Source organism: Tursiops truncatus, chromosome 13 (genome assembly GCF_011762595.2).
Source record: "Tursiops truncatus isolate mTurTru1 chromosome 13, mTurTru1.mat.Y, whole genome shotgun sequence".
Lineage (NCBI taxonomy): Eukaryota > Metazoa > Chordata > Mammalia > Artiodactyla > Delphinidae > Tursiops > Tursiops truncatus.
In genome coordinates, this window is record NC_047046.1 from 9485685 (window position 1) to 9500474 (window position 14790).

Here is a 14790-nt window from a genome sequence, read left to right on the forward strand (position 1 = left end):
CAGAAGCTACTGAAGTGCAATAAACTGACAGCTACTACAATTTTAATACATATTCAGCCAACAATGGTCAACGTTTCCCGTGATATCATTTTTCTTCTTTCTTCTTTTTTTTTTTGCCTCTAGTCAGCACTTTCACAGCCACTGAAGTCAAGACTATTTGGAACCAAATCATAAGCAATGATTGTTACAGAAGAGCTTTTTTCTTTTCCCCAGCCACACCACATGGCCTGTGGGACCTTAGTTCCCCACCCAGGGATTGAACCCGGGCCCCTGGGAGTGAAAGCGCTGAGTCTTAACCACTGGACTGCCAGGGAATTCCCTACAGAAGAGCTTTTTAAAACAAATGTCAGCATCTATGTGAGGAAAAATAGAGGACCAGTGGAACTGGTATGGAGTGAAAAGCCAATTCCTTCTTTTCAATAAACCCAATAATAATAATAATAATACACGATAGATAAGAATCCTATCAGGAGGTTTTAAGCAACTAGTGTGTAACACCAAAAGCAAAACTTCTGGCCAAGGTCAAGAGGTCCAAGATGAACCAGCCTTTAAAATACTAACAACTTGTTCCCTTGGAGTGGAAGACAGATAAAATCAGGGGAAACAGTCCCCTGTAGGTAAAGCTGCAAAGGCAAACGTGCATTTGTGAATATGGACACAAGTAAATCAAATCTTCCAGGCTAGCCTTAGTAGAAAGTAACAAAGAGACAATTCCAGCTTTTAAAACTCATTAAGTTTTAGAGGCAGCTGAGAGGCCAAGGCTTATCTGGGTTTCACTCTCACACAGGCATTAGCCCAAAGATAGGAAGTTGTGTGCTTTGGCCTCACCAGTGTAGACAAGCTGCCTGAAGAGAGGAAGGGTGTTCTGCGAAAGGAAATGCCGCACTATCAACCTCAAGGATGAGATTCAAGCTGTACCAGGCAAAACCAGTCCTGGCTGTCTACCCTCATAGGGTCTGAACCTTACAGCCACTTTTAAGCTTTTCAGCAGCTTTTCACTGCACTCTGATGATGTAATTCAAGAGTGGATTCTTAATTACCTATGCTTTCTTAATCTGACCAAGCAAGCTAAGCCACTAAGGAAGGATGACCAATTCTGAACACAGATTTTGCAGGGACTTTTTTGGGGGTGGGGTGGGGAGGCTTTCCTTCAGGAAACCACCTGTGTATTTGAACTTCAAAATGTTAAAAGCCAGTTCTTGGACAATAAGTCTCTTTAACGCTAAGAAGTAGCAGCCCCAAATGGCTTCTCCCATTTTTCAAGAGCAGTAGATGTGTCTTGAAAGGCTTCTGGATGAGTAAGCAGCACAGTGAGCAACTGGACTCACGCACCGAGGGAAATGAGGGCCACGGCTGGCTCTTCAGGGCCCCCGGCACCACCAGGAACTGCTGCAGATGTGGCTGCTGAGAACAGCAGACCCAACCAAAGACCTCCAGCTCTGTAGATGCTCCCTAAGTGCCCAAGCCTCCTCAGAGGAAGGGACAAGGTTTGTGATACTGGGGATGTGACAAAATCTACTCAACATGAGATAAATTATTTCTTTCTTGGGGGAATTATCTATACCAAAGAAGTATACTTTTTGAACACATTGTTATCTTCTTTAAAATCTTGGTATTGGAAATGTCGCTTCACTGGCTGGAATATTTACTGAGTACCAAGCACATGCTGGGCACTGTGCTATGCAAAGGACAAGAGCAGGGAACAAAATCCATGTGGTTCCTGCTTCAACTTAGCACTGAAATGCACAAAAGCCTGAAGCTAACTGCCAAAAAAAACCACAGAAGAAACAACTCTTGTTTAAAATGCCTGCCTGCACTGTATAGAGCCCCCAATTTATTTATTTATTTATTTATAAATTTATTTATTTATTTTTGGCTGTGTTGGGTCTTCGTTGCCGAGCACAGGCTTTCTCTAATTGTGGCGAGCGGGGGCTGCTCTTTGTTGCGGTGCACGGGCTTCTCATTGCAGTGGCTTCTCTTGTTGCGGAGCATAGGCTCTAGGTGTGCGGGCTTCAGTAGTTGTGGTGCCGGGCTTAGTTGCTCCGCAGCATGTGGGATCTTCTCGGACCAGGGTTTGAACCCGTGTCCGCTGCACTGGCAGGCAGATTCTTAACCACCGCACCAGCAGGGAAGCCCTAGAGCCCCAAATTTCAAGAAACCCAGCTTTTGGTTTTTTCCTAGTCCTTTGATTTTACTGTTCTTTTCTCACCATAAACTCAGAAAAAGAAAAACCTATTATGATCAAGGTTCCTTTACTGTCACAGTGATCACATTTTTACTTCTGAGAACACATTTTTACTTTTCAAAAGAGCTATCTCCTGCGCTGGCCCAAGCATATTAAGTGAAAATGAGTCAACATACTCCATTGAGAGGTTATCTGTTCTTTTTTGTCCCAAGGAACTACAAAACTGAATCCCCTTCTATTTCCCTGTATCCTGAACTACAAATTCCTTACCCAAAGACTAAATTTCCTAAGGGGCACAGTACAACTCTGTAGGCACATCTAACACCTCCAGCAATAAAGAAAGATGAGGCCAACAGAAATTCAAGAAATGATAAAAGACATAGAGAAGGCCTATTAGTTCTTAATAAAATTCTATGATGAGAAAAAGAAAGGAGTAAGAATATAGTTACGTGCCCAGGCCATGGAGTCAGGGTGCCTGTGTTTGAATCATAACTTGGACACTTACTAGCTATGTAGCCTTGGGCAAGTGTCTCACCCATGTCTGTTTCCTCAATTATAAAATATGAAAATAATGACACCTACCTTATGGCATAACTGAGAGGACTCGAGGAGCTAATGCATGAAAAGCAATTAGCACAGGCTTGACATCTAGTAAGTTACTCAGGAGTTGGTGATATTGAGTCTATTCTCATTAGGGCCCAGTATTAATTTAACAACTTCAAGTCTTATACCAGGAGGGTAATTTTAGGCATTAGAAAATCCCTGATAGGATGAGCCTTAGACCCTAAGATCTAGCATTACAGATAAACAATACAACTCACGATACCAAGGTCAAGGGTTCTATCCTCACAGAGCACTCAGAAAGCTGTATCACAGTCTCAGAAAACATGTGTCAACTTAAGCAACCTGCACTTGGTCCAAAGACAGAGGTGGAGAGACAATGCAGAAGTACAAAGAAAATCCATTAACAGTAGCAGAAAATTTCCACAGCACTAACTGCAGACTGTGAAGGGCAGCATGTGCTACAGGGAAGTTTGTGGGTTTATTAGACAAGTTAGTGCTGTGGGCTTAATTACACTTCAGACTAAATAAAAAGTCTAATATGTTCTTAAACATTTTTCCCCAGTCTCTTTCTGTGACTTTCCCTGTGTTACTTATCACCCTTGCTTGTTCGATAGAAGCTATAAGTAAAATACTGCCATTACACAATTTTTTTGGCAAACAGTGAATATCTTCCCTTCCCCACACTTTCATCCCACTCCTGCTGGAAGAGGACTACACCCTAGGGATTAAAAGTGAGGGCTCAAATCCCAGCTCAGTCACTTATTTCTAGCTGTATAACCCTGGCCAAATCACTAACCTCTCTCCGTAGTCAGTTTCCTCACTTGTAAAACTAGGATAACAACAGCAGGGCTGTAGTGAGGATTACATCAGCTAGTGCACATCAAGCACTTAGCAGAGTGAACAGTACAGAATAAGCAGTCAGTAAAGGTTGCATGTTATCATCAATACCCTTATTATTAGATTCAAAAAGATTTAAAATACCACTTGCCCATTATTTGGAAAGTTCTTCAGCAACCTTGGAAGGTCTTCTGACAGTCAGTGAAAACAGCTGTGAGGTGCTTTTCAGTTCTCAATGTCAACTTGTGAACTCTAAGCTTACAGAACCATTGAAACACGTTTTAAATGTCTCTCTCAAATGTGTGGTGCTTTGTAAAGGTTAAAGATAACAACTGTGTACCCTCTTGTACACGGAATTCCACACTAAGCGTTCTTTCTCGGTGGCCTGCTGAACAGGTACAAATATAATCCAACTCATTTCTCTCTTTTTTGTGTGTGTGTCCATGTGGCATGCGGGATCTTAGTTCCCCAACCAGGGATTGAACCTGCACCCCCTGTAGTGGAAGTGTGGAGGCTTAACTACTGGACCGTCAGGGAAGCCCCGAACTCTTATTTCTCTTAATTCTGTTCCCACGGCCAATGAATGGCTGCTACTGCTGTCAACTCTGCGTTTTTGAAATGAGGAGATGACAAGTGGGCCTTGTGTCATGGGCTTCCTATTACCCATAAATCTTGGTGATTGGTCAGAGGCAATGGCAAGTGACCCTACAGGCACACTCATTTCTTTGCCAATCTGCAAGTTGGAACTGTCTATCTGGGGCAAATTCAGGAAGACTGTTTATCAATGAGGTGAGAAAGAAGTAACTTGGACAGAGCTGCATTTCAAAACCTAATGAGGGCTTCCCTGGTGGCGCAGTGGTTGAGAGTCCGCCTGCCGATGCAGGGGACACGGGTTCGTGCCCCGGTTTGGGAAGATCCCACATGCCGCGGAGCGGCTGGGCCTGTGAGCCACATTTACTGAGCCTGCGTGTCTGGAGCCTGTGCTCCGCAACGAGAGAGGCCGCGATAGTGAGAGGTCCGCGCACTGTGATGAAGAGTGGCCCCCGCTTGCCACAACTAGAGAAAGCCCTCGCACAGAAACAAAGACCCAACACAGCCATAAATAAACAAATAAAGCCAACTGTCAACAAGTAAAAATAAACACTATTATAAAAAAAAAAATAAAACCAAATTGAATGAAACCTATGGATAAGGTAGCCAGCCCTTTAATAACCTGGATAACACCTAAAGCTTACCTCATTTTTCTATTCACATAGAAACATGAATACTCCTAAGAATAAAAACCAAGAGAATATCTTTCTAACATCTTTAGAACTGAGGCGCATGCAAAATGATGCTTAATGCAACAAGTGAAACGGACTGGATGGCAAAACCTTCCTAAGTCAAAAACTCTGTTATAACGTGCAAATACTTTTAAAAGCTGAAAATATCACCATTCTTTCAGTGTTTGTCTCTCTATCGCAGTGATTTCCAATTAGAACTCTAAAGCATCTTTTGCGACTTCCCTGGTGGTGCAGTGGTTCAGAATCCACCTGCCAATGCAGTGGACACAGATTCAAGCCCTGGTCCAGGAAGATCCCACATGCCGAGGAGCAACTAAGCCCACGAGCCACAACTACTGAGCCTGCACTCTAGAGCCTGTGAGCCACAACTACTGAGCCCACGTGCCACAACTAATGAAGCCTGCGCACCTAGAGCCCGTGCTCCGCAACAAGAGAAGCCACTGCAACGAGAAGTCTGCGCACCACAAAGGAGAGTAGCCCCAGTTTGCTGCAACTAGAGAAAGCACGTGTGCAGCTACAAAGACCTTACACCTTACGCACCAAAAATAAATAAATAGATAAAATACATTTTAAAAAAAAGATCTCTAAAGCATCTTTAACGATGCAAGGAGTGTCACAAAACCCCTCCTGTCACCAAAATTTTTTTTTAATTGATTTTATTTTCTAAAATGTTCCAAAGAATATCTACTAAAAAGAGGATGATACAAGCAGGGGCACAGTTTTATAAAGGCAAATAATAATACAGGATTAACTTCAGAAGTTTGGGAACTCTTGTTCTACTGGAATGGTTACTACTGGATAAACAAACACACACAACCCTAGATTTCATACTCAATCCGGTTTATAAAAAATAGCAGGTATGAATTAGAACAGCGTGTCTGCTGATGAATTTAGAAATATTTCTAGAATTACAACAATACTCTAGAACATATCAAGACTCTGAAGTGCAAAATGCAGTAAATCACACACGGCTAGTATCAAACAGTTTCAAAAACACAGTTTCTGTGGCAAAGAGACTTTTAATATCTTAACTTTTACCTGTGCACTAAACTTTATCAGCACCATATACTGATTTGGAGTAGAGTCTCTGATGATTTTCATTTGTTCAATTACTTCATTAAATGGGGCGACAAACTTCATAAGGTCATGACTGGTCATTGTAGCAGGGACTGTGAGAATACACAGCATGGCACTGCGCCTCACATCTTCTTTTAAGGAGGTCATCTTACTAATAAGACAATAATTAGACTGTCTTGAATAGATGAGGTATAGTTAGTGCAAACAACACTAAGCACACAACTTTTATGTCCAAGAAAAAAAGTGTAATGCTTTATAAATCAAGTTAAACAGCTTGTTATTTTACCTGAAAATACACACTACATGGGTAAATGCAGAATCCCTTAAACATACCTGCAGTGGAGTTTAAGGTAAGCTGTGAAATGTTCTACATTATACCCAGCACTGATATTTTTAATCTTCAGTTAAAGGCTTGTTATGGTTATAAATCTCCATCAGGCAAATCTGCAGTTTGTGTTTTGCTCTCATTAGTCTTCTAGTAAGAACTATCCTTAGATAATGTAGAAGCACAACTCAAACTACGGTCTTCTCTCAAAGGGTCTCAAAGAGAGAAGAGCTCAAAATATAGGAAGGAAAATTCTGAACCATAAGAATGTGACTCTGAAGATTACAGAAAGTGTTGCTGGGTTGGAATAGCTGGAATAGAGGGGAAAGAAAAACCTCCCACAATGCTGTTTGCTTTTGAAATGCTGCAAACTCACTTCAATAGCTGTGATCTAAAATGGCTCCCCGAGTATTCTGCTTCCCAGTGGGAACCTAGCAGACAAGTTAGGACAAGGACAGCCTTTAAAGAGATCAGCTACCAATTATCCAAGGAGCTGGTGGCCCAGCTTGTAGACTAGCAAAACCCTTCCTTTCCTTTGGCCTCCAGCAAGCCTTGTTTGGACCACAGAAAGGGGTAAAATGACGTGATGAAACTGCAACCCATTATGTGACTTCTTAGCAGCTTCTTTAGTAAAGACTTGGTGGGAACATGAGTCTACAATGATGTTATGGATCATTTAGAATTTTTCTTTTCTTTTCTTTTATATCTTCCTTCCTTTCAATTTTCCAATCACCTGCATGCCTACCTTCTCAGGGAATATTTTCCTAGGTATTTTCTCAAGTGAATCTACACAATTCTTTCCTAAGAAGCTTTGACCCAATGTACGAGATTTAACCATATATAAAACATCTAAGAATTCTTTAACACACAGTATATGAAAGTACTATCCCTTTGAAGCTTAAAATACCCACTTCCCTTCAGGGCAAGAGATTTTTCTCTGCCCTGTGGCAAAAAAACAGACAAACTCAAAAGAGAAAAGGATTTTCTTACTTTGTCTTGTATAGATGCATAATACCGTGAACTATTTCAACGGAGGGGTTTCCACTGAAGAACGAAATCTGGTCTGGAAGCTGTTTGGATGGAGAATCAGGAGCAGTGTTTACGCCTTCTTTACTTTGATCTTTACTTCTCTGTGCAGTGGGGGATGCTTCTGAAGACTTCCTGTCTTCCATTGTAGCTTTCAGCTCATCTTTCACAAACCAAAAATTGGATTATAAACTGATAGGAAATATGCTGAAGGACTCTAATCAGATGAAAACTTTGAGTAGAAGAATAAACTTTGGAAGAGAAATTGTAATGTACTGCACTAAGAACTACATTCACAGAACAGCAGAACTGTGGCGGCAACTCAGCTAGGAAGTGCTCTTCACCCGCCCCAAATGTCATTAACACCCTCAGAGACTCAACGGTAGCCTTTACATTTAGAAGTACCATAATAAGGCAGGTGTCTTCCATCGTGCACTCCTAAGTGGGATAAATATTCAGGGCTGTGAAGTTCAAAAACCAAACCTACCAGTTCTCCACTCTGGAGATGCAATACACTTCCATTCCCCTGGATGGAATGAGCTGGCAGAGCAGGGAGAGTCACAACACGTTTACCTGATTTCAATATGATCTGCCCCTGACCTATGTGGTAAGTAGCTCTCCTCACTGAGCAGAGCTGTCAACCTAGCTTGTTAGGATTGATTTAGGAGAAATATTTAGAGAAGCTGAAATGTGGCCTAATGACCTCATGTAAGGCACAAAGGCAGTAAAAGATAAAAGTAGGTTTCATTGAACACTGCGTATAAAACAGGCAACCGTGGGTTTAGGTTACAGAAGATAGTCTTCTCGGGTTTTAGGAAGCATACCTGGGTTGGCCTTCATGGTCTCAATGATCATATCTGTCATTTCTCGATGGCCAAGATGCTGATGTATGATCGCTGCTTTCTCCCCTGGTGATTTCCCTTCTAAACAGGCTACAGCTGAAGCTAGTGTCTTCTTTTTGATCTCCTCATCAGACATTTCCCCGACTAAAGAACACATGAATGATTAATACCTGATAATGAAACAAGCTCCTTTCTACTCTCAATGTATCCATCCATAGGTTTTCCTTTTCTCTCTGCTGCCCTCCCCCAGGACTGTAAGATGCCTTTGCAGTGGCCATCTCACTCACCTCCGGGGCTCCTGCAGTGCCTGACAGTCAATTAATGCCCGGTGCAATAAACGCAGCAATGCAGGACTGCTCTAGTGAAAACCATGCGCTTTAAAGCAAATGAACGAGATAAAAGCTTTGAGAGTGATTATGCTCAGATGAACCAACATTTTAGTAACACTCGTAGAGTGAAACTGTGTGTTCAGCCCCAAATGAAGGCATCAAGTCCACTAATAAAACTTTTAAAAACTTTTGGGGGTAGTCTTCTTAAACACCCTTATGCTATCATGCCCTGGAAATCCATGATCATTGTCTTAAATCACTAAAACACACAAAAATGGAAAAGGAATTTGGAAACTCGACTGGAATATCCTTAATATAGGCTCTATCAGAGCAGAGATCAGGCCTGTTTTGCCCGTCACTGTATCCCTTGCACTTACAGTGCCTACCACACATTGGAAGCTCTTTAAAGATCTGTTGAATAAATTAATGAATCAATGACTGACCCATGTAGAAGTGTATATGTGGCCTATGTCAATTTAGTTGACTTTCAGAACTCAGTAGCCTATTAAATCACATTCAATCTTTAATTTGCAGCTTCAAAACTCACATACTCAGGGAAGTTTCCAATGACACCATCCCTACCAGCCCCAGGCCCCTTCCCCAAACCAAACACATACTCTTGTAGTAGCTTTCCAAACTCTTTTTTCTTTTCATTCACCACATTTGTCACAGCTATAATTCTACATTTATTATTATTTTTTAAATTAGTTAATTAATTAATTTTTGGCTGCGCTGGGTCTTTGTTGCTGCGTGCAGGCTTTCTGTAGTTGTGGCGGGGGGGGCTGCGGGTGTCTCATCGCGGTGGCTTCTCTTGCTGAGGCGCACAGGCTCTAGGGCGCAGGCTCAGTAGTTGTGGCGCACGGGCTTAGCTGGTCCACGGCATGTGGGATCTTTAACGACCAGAGCTCGAACCCGTGTCCCCTGCACTGGCAGGCGGATTCTTAACCACTGCGCCACCAGGGAAGTCCCTACATTTATTTTGTAATTATTTACTTCATCTGTCTCCATGAACTGAACTGCTGGTGCCATTAAAGCAAGGACCACATCCCTTTCCGCACACAACTAAAGCTCCAACAGAGAGTGAACATTCAGAAACTATTTCTTGAACGAATGTTGTTGTTAGGTAATTGTTGGAGGTCCAAAGAGCAGAGCCACACCTGCATTCCCCACTGAGGAGTCTGTGTGGCTGGGAATGAAGAGCTCAGACTCTCAAGTCCAGCTCTCCGAGGTAGAATACCCGTTTTGCCACTGACAGATGATCGTGGGCAAGTCACTTAATCCCTGGGCTTCAGCTTCCCAGTTCTGTAAAAGGGTCATACACCCATCTAACTAATAGAGTTACATGAAGATAATTAGAAACAGTGCACATGAAGTGTTTAGCACAGTGCTCGGACACCAGAAGTGTACACGTTTTAATTACAAGTATAACTCTTGCTACAAGGCGCTTAAATAAAGTCTTTCAAAGAGGAACGATTTAATTAAACCACGGGCCATCAGCGAGCTGGGGATTCCGTCTTTGCCTTCACAAAACGTAGAGGAAACCAACTCGCACAACTCGGCCCCAACCCAGGGCGGAGAAAGCGACGCGCCAAATATAAACAGAGTCCCGATGAGGAGGCACCAGGAAGGAGGGACCGGGAAAGGCTTCCCAGAGGTGACATCTGGGAATACCTCTTAAGGATGGAGGAAATGAGAGGGATCCCAACCACCTCTCGGCTTCCTCCTGAGGCGAAAGCCCTCGTCGCGGCCCTTCCTCGGACTCGGACTCTTGGAGGACGAGCCCCCGGGGCCCAGGCGCGGGCTACGGGGGAGGCGGCAAGGCCGCGGACTCACCAGCGGCGCTGAAGCCGAAGCCGGCGGGGACCGGCGAGTGTTCTGCGAGCTCCAGGCGGATGACAACCAGTGACACACTCATAGGGCAGGCGCTGGTCGGCGCGAGCCCCGGCGGGCTCAGGCGAGGCTGGGAGACGAGCCTTGAGGCCGAGCGGCCTGGGGCGGGCAGCGCCGCCGCCGCGCCTCAGCTCCGCCGCAACCGCCTCAACAGCAGCAGGTCCGGGTGCCACCCTCAGAACCACAACACCCTCCGCTTCCGCCTCCCGGCCGCCGTCCCTGACCCGTGAGGTTACGCATGCTCGAATCAGCGCGCGCTCTGATTGGGTGCGGAGGCAGGCACGTGACTGGCAGGTCTGCGGGGAGGTGCGCCTGCGCCCTGAGAGACGGAATCTCAAAGAGTTCGTGGAGGTGGCACGTCACTGGGATACCGGAAGCTGGGCCCCCAGTAGGGGAATCGGTGGGTGTGCGACCAGACCCGAGTTAGCCTATCTGAGAGACCTCGCCCTCATCCCAGCTCATCTGACGGCGAGGGGTCTTTGGCTCCCCGAGGTCTCCGAATTGTCCGCGGAACCCGCGCCCTGCAGAGAGCTCTAGCCTCTTTTTGTCCTGTTTGATCTCTCGCTCTAGCTGTAGGCAGGGTTGCTTTGTGTCAGCCACCCTTTACAGACATGTGCGCTGAGGCTCAGAGAGGTGAATACGCTTCTCTGAGGACCCATCGGGAGTCGGGATTCGATTGCAGGGTTTCTGATTCTGTTAAGGTAGGGCGGTGGACTGGTTAAGCGCCCAGAGCTGGAGGTACACCTGGGGGTGAATGAGATGAACACGCAGTTCCTGTTATTATTGAGTAGACCCTGTTCACCTGTTTTGTGACCTTGAGTTAGATTTTGCGTAAAATTGGGATAATATCCCTATACAGCGGTGATGATGAAATGAGTAGAGCCTGTGGCTCTATTTACATCAGTTTTTCTGAGAGCATTCTTTCCAGTACCTCAGACTGCCTTTAGCATGTAGACATGGAGAGCCACAGTCAATACATATATGGCACATATGTGACAGAACGCTGTTCTAGGTATATGCTACCATTACATGTAAGGTGTGTTACAGCACGTCGTGGACGTGTAGGTGTGTGGACTGTATATGCATATAATGTGACCAAATGATATTTATAGCTTGTGACTGCACCCTATGAATTAGTTTCAGTATACACTGTTTATATCAGTGTTTCTCAACCTCTGCACTATTAACATTATTGGACTCGATAATTCTTTGGGGTGTGTGTATGTCCTATACTTTATAGGATATTTAGCAGTATCCCTGCCCTGACCCACTAGATACCAGTAGCATGTCCCAAGTGGTGACTACCAAAAATGTCTCCAGACATTCCCAAACGTCCCGTTGGAGCCAAAATTGCCCCCACTGACTGTCTGATTTTTGTGAAACTGCATATGCCATTTGCACCTGCTATATGCACATAATATATGAGACCTCATGAAGTTTTTTTAGATTATTATTATTTAAAAATTTTTTTGGCCACGCCACTTGGCATGTGGGATCATAGTTCCCCAACCAGGGATCAAACCCATGCCCCCTGCAGTGGAAGTGTGGAGTCTTAACCACTGGACCTCCAGGGAAGTCCCTTATGTGAACTTTTTAATAGTATATTACAGTAGTAGATAACATTTAATGGTGTGCCAGGTACTAGCTTGAGTGCTTTACATACTTTATCTTATGTAATTGTAACAGCTACTTCATGAGACAGGTAGTATAATTGTTCCCATTTTAACGGAAGAGGAACCTGAGGCTCAGAGAGAGCCACTTGCTCAGGATCTCACACTTAGCAAGTGGCAGAGCTAGACTTTGAACCCAGGCAATCTGATTGCAGAGCCAACACTCAATCTCTACTAAACTATCTCTTTAATATGTGGAAACATACACTATGTGTGCATATTTATGAAAGCATAATTTAGATAGCAAATCTGCATCGTCATACTGATCTCATTCTGAGAGACAGAGAGAAGACATATTCTTTACGGTAGAGGAGGAAAATGCCAGTTGCAGAGAACTAGAATTATTCTCTAGAGATGGGAAAATTGGGCTTGTTACACTTCTTTGTAGCTGCCAATCACTATGCCTGCCCCCTATGTTCCCCTATTTTCTTTTTTTTTAATCTTTAAATTTTATTTATTTATTTTTGGCTGCGTTGGGTCTTCGTTGCTGCGCGCGGGCTTTCTCTAGTTGTGGCGAGCGGGGGCTACTCTTCTTTGTGGGGCACGGGCTTCTCATTGCAGTGGCTTCTCTTCTTGCGGAGCATGGGCTCTAGGCACGTGGGCTTCAGTAGTTGTGGTACGTGGGCTCAGTAGTTGTGGCTCTCGGGCTCTAGAGTGCAGGCTAAGTAGTTGTGGCACACAGGCTTAGTTGCTCTGCGCCGTGTGGGATCTTCCCGGACCAGGGCTGAACCTGTGTCCCCTGCATTGGCAGGCGGATTCTTAACCACTGTGCCACCAAGCAAGGTTATCCCCTACTTTCTGAATCGTCCAGTTTATTCATCCTTCCAACTCATGTTTCTACTGAACATGTGTTATGTGTCTAGACACCATGCTAGGTCCTAGGGGATGGATATACAAAGATGAAGTAAGATAGGCCTTTCCTTAAGGAGCTGATAAGTAGAGGAGCATATAGAGTTGAAAACAGGAACTGTCTGATGGGGTAAGTGCCCTAGTGAAGGTATGGAGAAGAAGCAATGAGAGTGAAAAAAAAAAAAAGTAGTTTCAGAATCTTCCAGGAAAAAGAAAGACTAGCCTCTCTAGAGGAGGTAAACCTGAGGCTGTGATGTAAAAAAGAGTGTAAATTTACCAGCAGATAAACAGGTGAAGACATTCCAGTCAGTGGGCATGTACCACGGAGGTACCAGGAGGTATGAGAAATCACAGCGCTAACTGCTCCAAAGAGAGCATTGGGAAGTGGCTAGAAAAGAACTATCATCTCTAGTTGGAAGGAAGAAGCAAGGTAGTTGTGGGAGCGTTGCCCACTTATCCATTAGCAGAATTATGAGGAGGACAGTGTCCTCAATGAGGATGAAAGTCAGCCTTTTAGGTCCAGAGACAGATTTCATCTCTGTTAAGCCCTCACAGAGAATGTGTTGACACTTTCAGGAGCCTATAAATAAATTTCTCCTTCCACCACTAACTTTGGCCATGGCGTAGGAACGTAGGTAAAACCCAAAATGCAAATCAGTCTTTACATTTTTAATTTCAGCATTCATGCCCCAATCCAGCAAATTTCCAATTACATAAGAAGCACATTATATTATCTTGAACATTTGCTTCTTAAGAATCCTTTCTTTAGGTGGCTGTCTGGCCAGATACAGTTATTTGATACCTTAATAAAGAATGGCGTCACAAATACTTCTAAAAAAAAGAAAAAGAATCCTTTCTTTAGGGACTTCCCTGATGGTCCAGTGGTTAAGACTCGGCGCTCCCAATACAGGGGGCCGTGTTGGATCCCTGGTCAGGGAACTAGATCCCGCATGCCGGCGCTAAAAATTCTGCATGTCGCAACGAAGATCCCACATGCAGTGCAGCCAAATAAATAAATATTTTTTAAAAATGAATCCTTTCTTTAGAATCTTACAGAGTTTATTTAGTCCTTATGGTGGCACTGAAGTGACTCCCATGAACAGGCAGGCTGTCTTACCAACCTGTTTTGCTCTAATTTGCTTCTTAGTAAGCTTTTTAACCATAGACATCGCATGAGAAGCTTCAAGATTTTCAAGTGGAACTGACTGCAAATAGAATTTGGTTTAATTCTTTTGTTTTTTTCCCCAGGTTTTTATTTCAGACTTACAGAAAAGTTGAAGAATAGTACAGTGATCTCTCATATACCCTTCATCGTGTACCCTTCACCAAGATTGATTAATTATTAACATTTTGCCACATTTGATTTATGTCTATACATGTTTATATATCTATATACACGTGTACCTGTTATGTGTATTTTGGTTTTTTCCCGAACTTTTTGAAAGTAAGTTTAGAAAAGAGGCAATGGAGAACAATCAGGAGGACATTGCCCTGCTCTGTAGGAGGGGTGATGGTGTGGTGGCATCGCGAGCGCTAGGAGGAGGTGGGTACAGGGCATCCTGCTCATTGGTCTCTTCTGGTAGCCAGAAGAGGTTTCATGAAGGAAGTGACAGGTAAACTACAGCCTAAAGGACAATTTGCAATTAGCCACGTAACAGATGGAAGGGAGCATTCAGGCCAAGGAAACACCATACCCGAAGGCCTGGCAGCAGGAGGAGAGCATCATGTGTTTGAGGAAGCTGCCTTGGACCTGAGTGTCCCGATCACCCAGGTTAAGGTGAAATACAAGGGAGAGCTGCAGCCGAAAGGGGAGAGGCGGAACTCAGAGGGCCTTTTCAGGCAGGTTAAGGAACTGAGAGTTTATCTTGAGGACAGTGGGGGGCCACTGGAGGTTTTAAATGGGGTTAGGATAA

General features: G+C 44.0%; 2 protein-coding genes across 14 annotated transcripts in view; one reads left to right on the forward strand and one right to left on the reverse strand.

The window, feature by feature from the left end:
• BRAP (BRCA1 associated protein) overlaps positions 1-10558 on the reverse strand; it is a 37578-nt gene extending 27020 nt beyond the window's left edge. Inside the window, exons 1-4 of one of the 2 annotated variants that reach the window (XM_019950284.3) lie at positions 10302-10558; positions 8122-8283; positions 7262-7460; positions 5908-6097 (exon numbers count right to left, since the gene is read on the reverse strand). In XM_019950284.3, coding sequence (XP_019805843.1) covers positions 5908-6097; positions 7262-7460; positions 8122-8283; positions 10302-10383 — 633 coding nt within the window. In that variant the 5' untranslated portion in view covers positions 10384-10558. The remainder of the gene's footprint in view (positions 1-5907; positions 6098-7261; positions 7461-8121; positions 8284-10301) is intronic. The other variant, XM_019950283.3, reaches the window with a different exon arrangement.
• A 54-nt stretch (positions 10559-10612) lies between these two features.
• Positions 10613-14790, forward strand: part of ACAD10 (acyl-CoA dehydrogenase family member 10) — a 49119-nt gene continuing 44941 nt past the window's right edge. For 10 of the 12 annotated variants that reach the window (XR_012325144.1, XR_004521415.2, XR_012325143.1 and 7 more), the window contains exon 1: positions 10613-10758. The gene's annotated coding sequence lies outside the window, so the exon portion shown is untranslated. Of the gene's footprint in view, positions 10759-10789; positions 10992-11824; positions 14655-14790 lie in introns of those variants that run through there. The other 2 variants (XM_033836898.2, XM_033836899.2) reach the window with 2 other exon arrangements.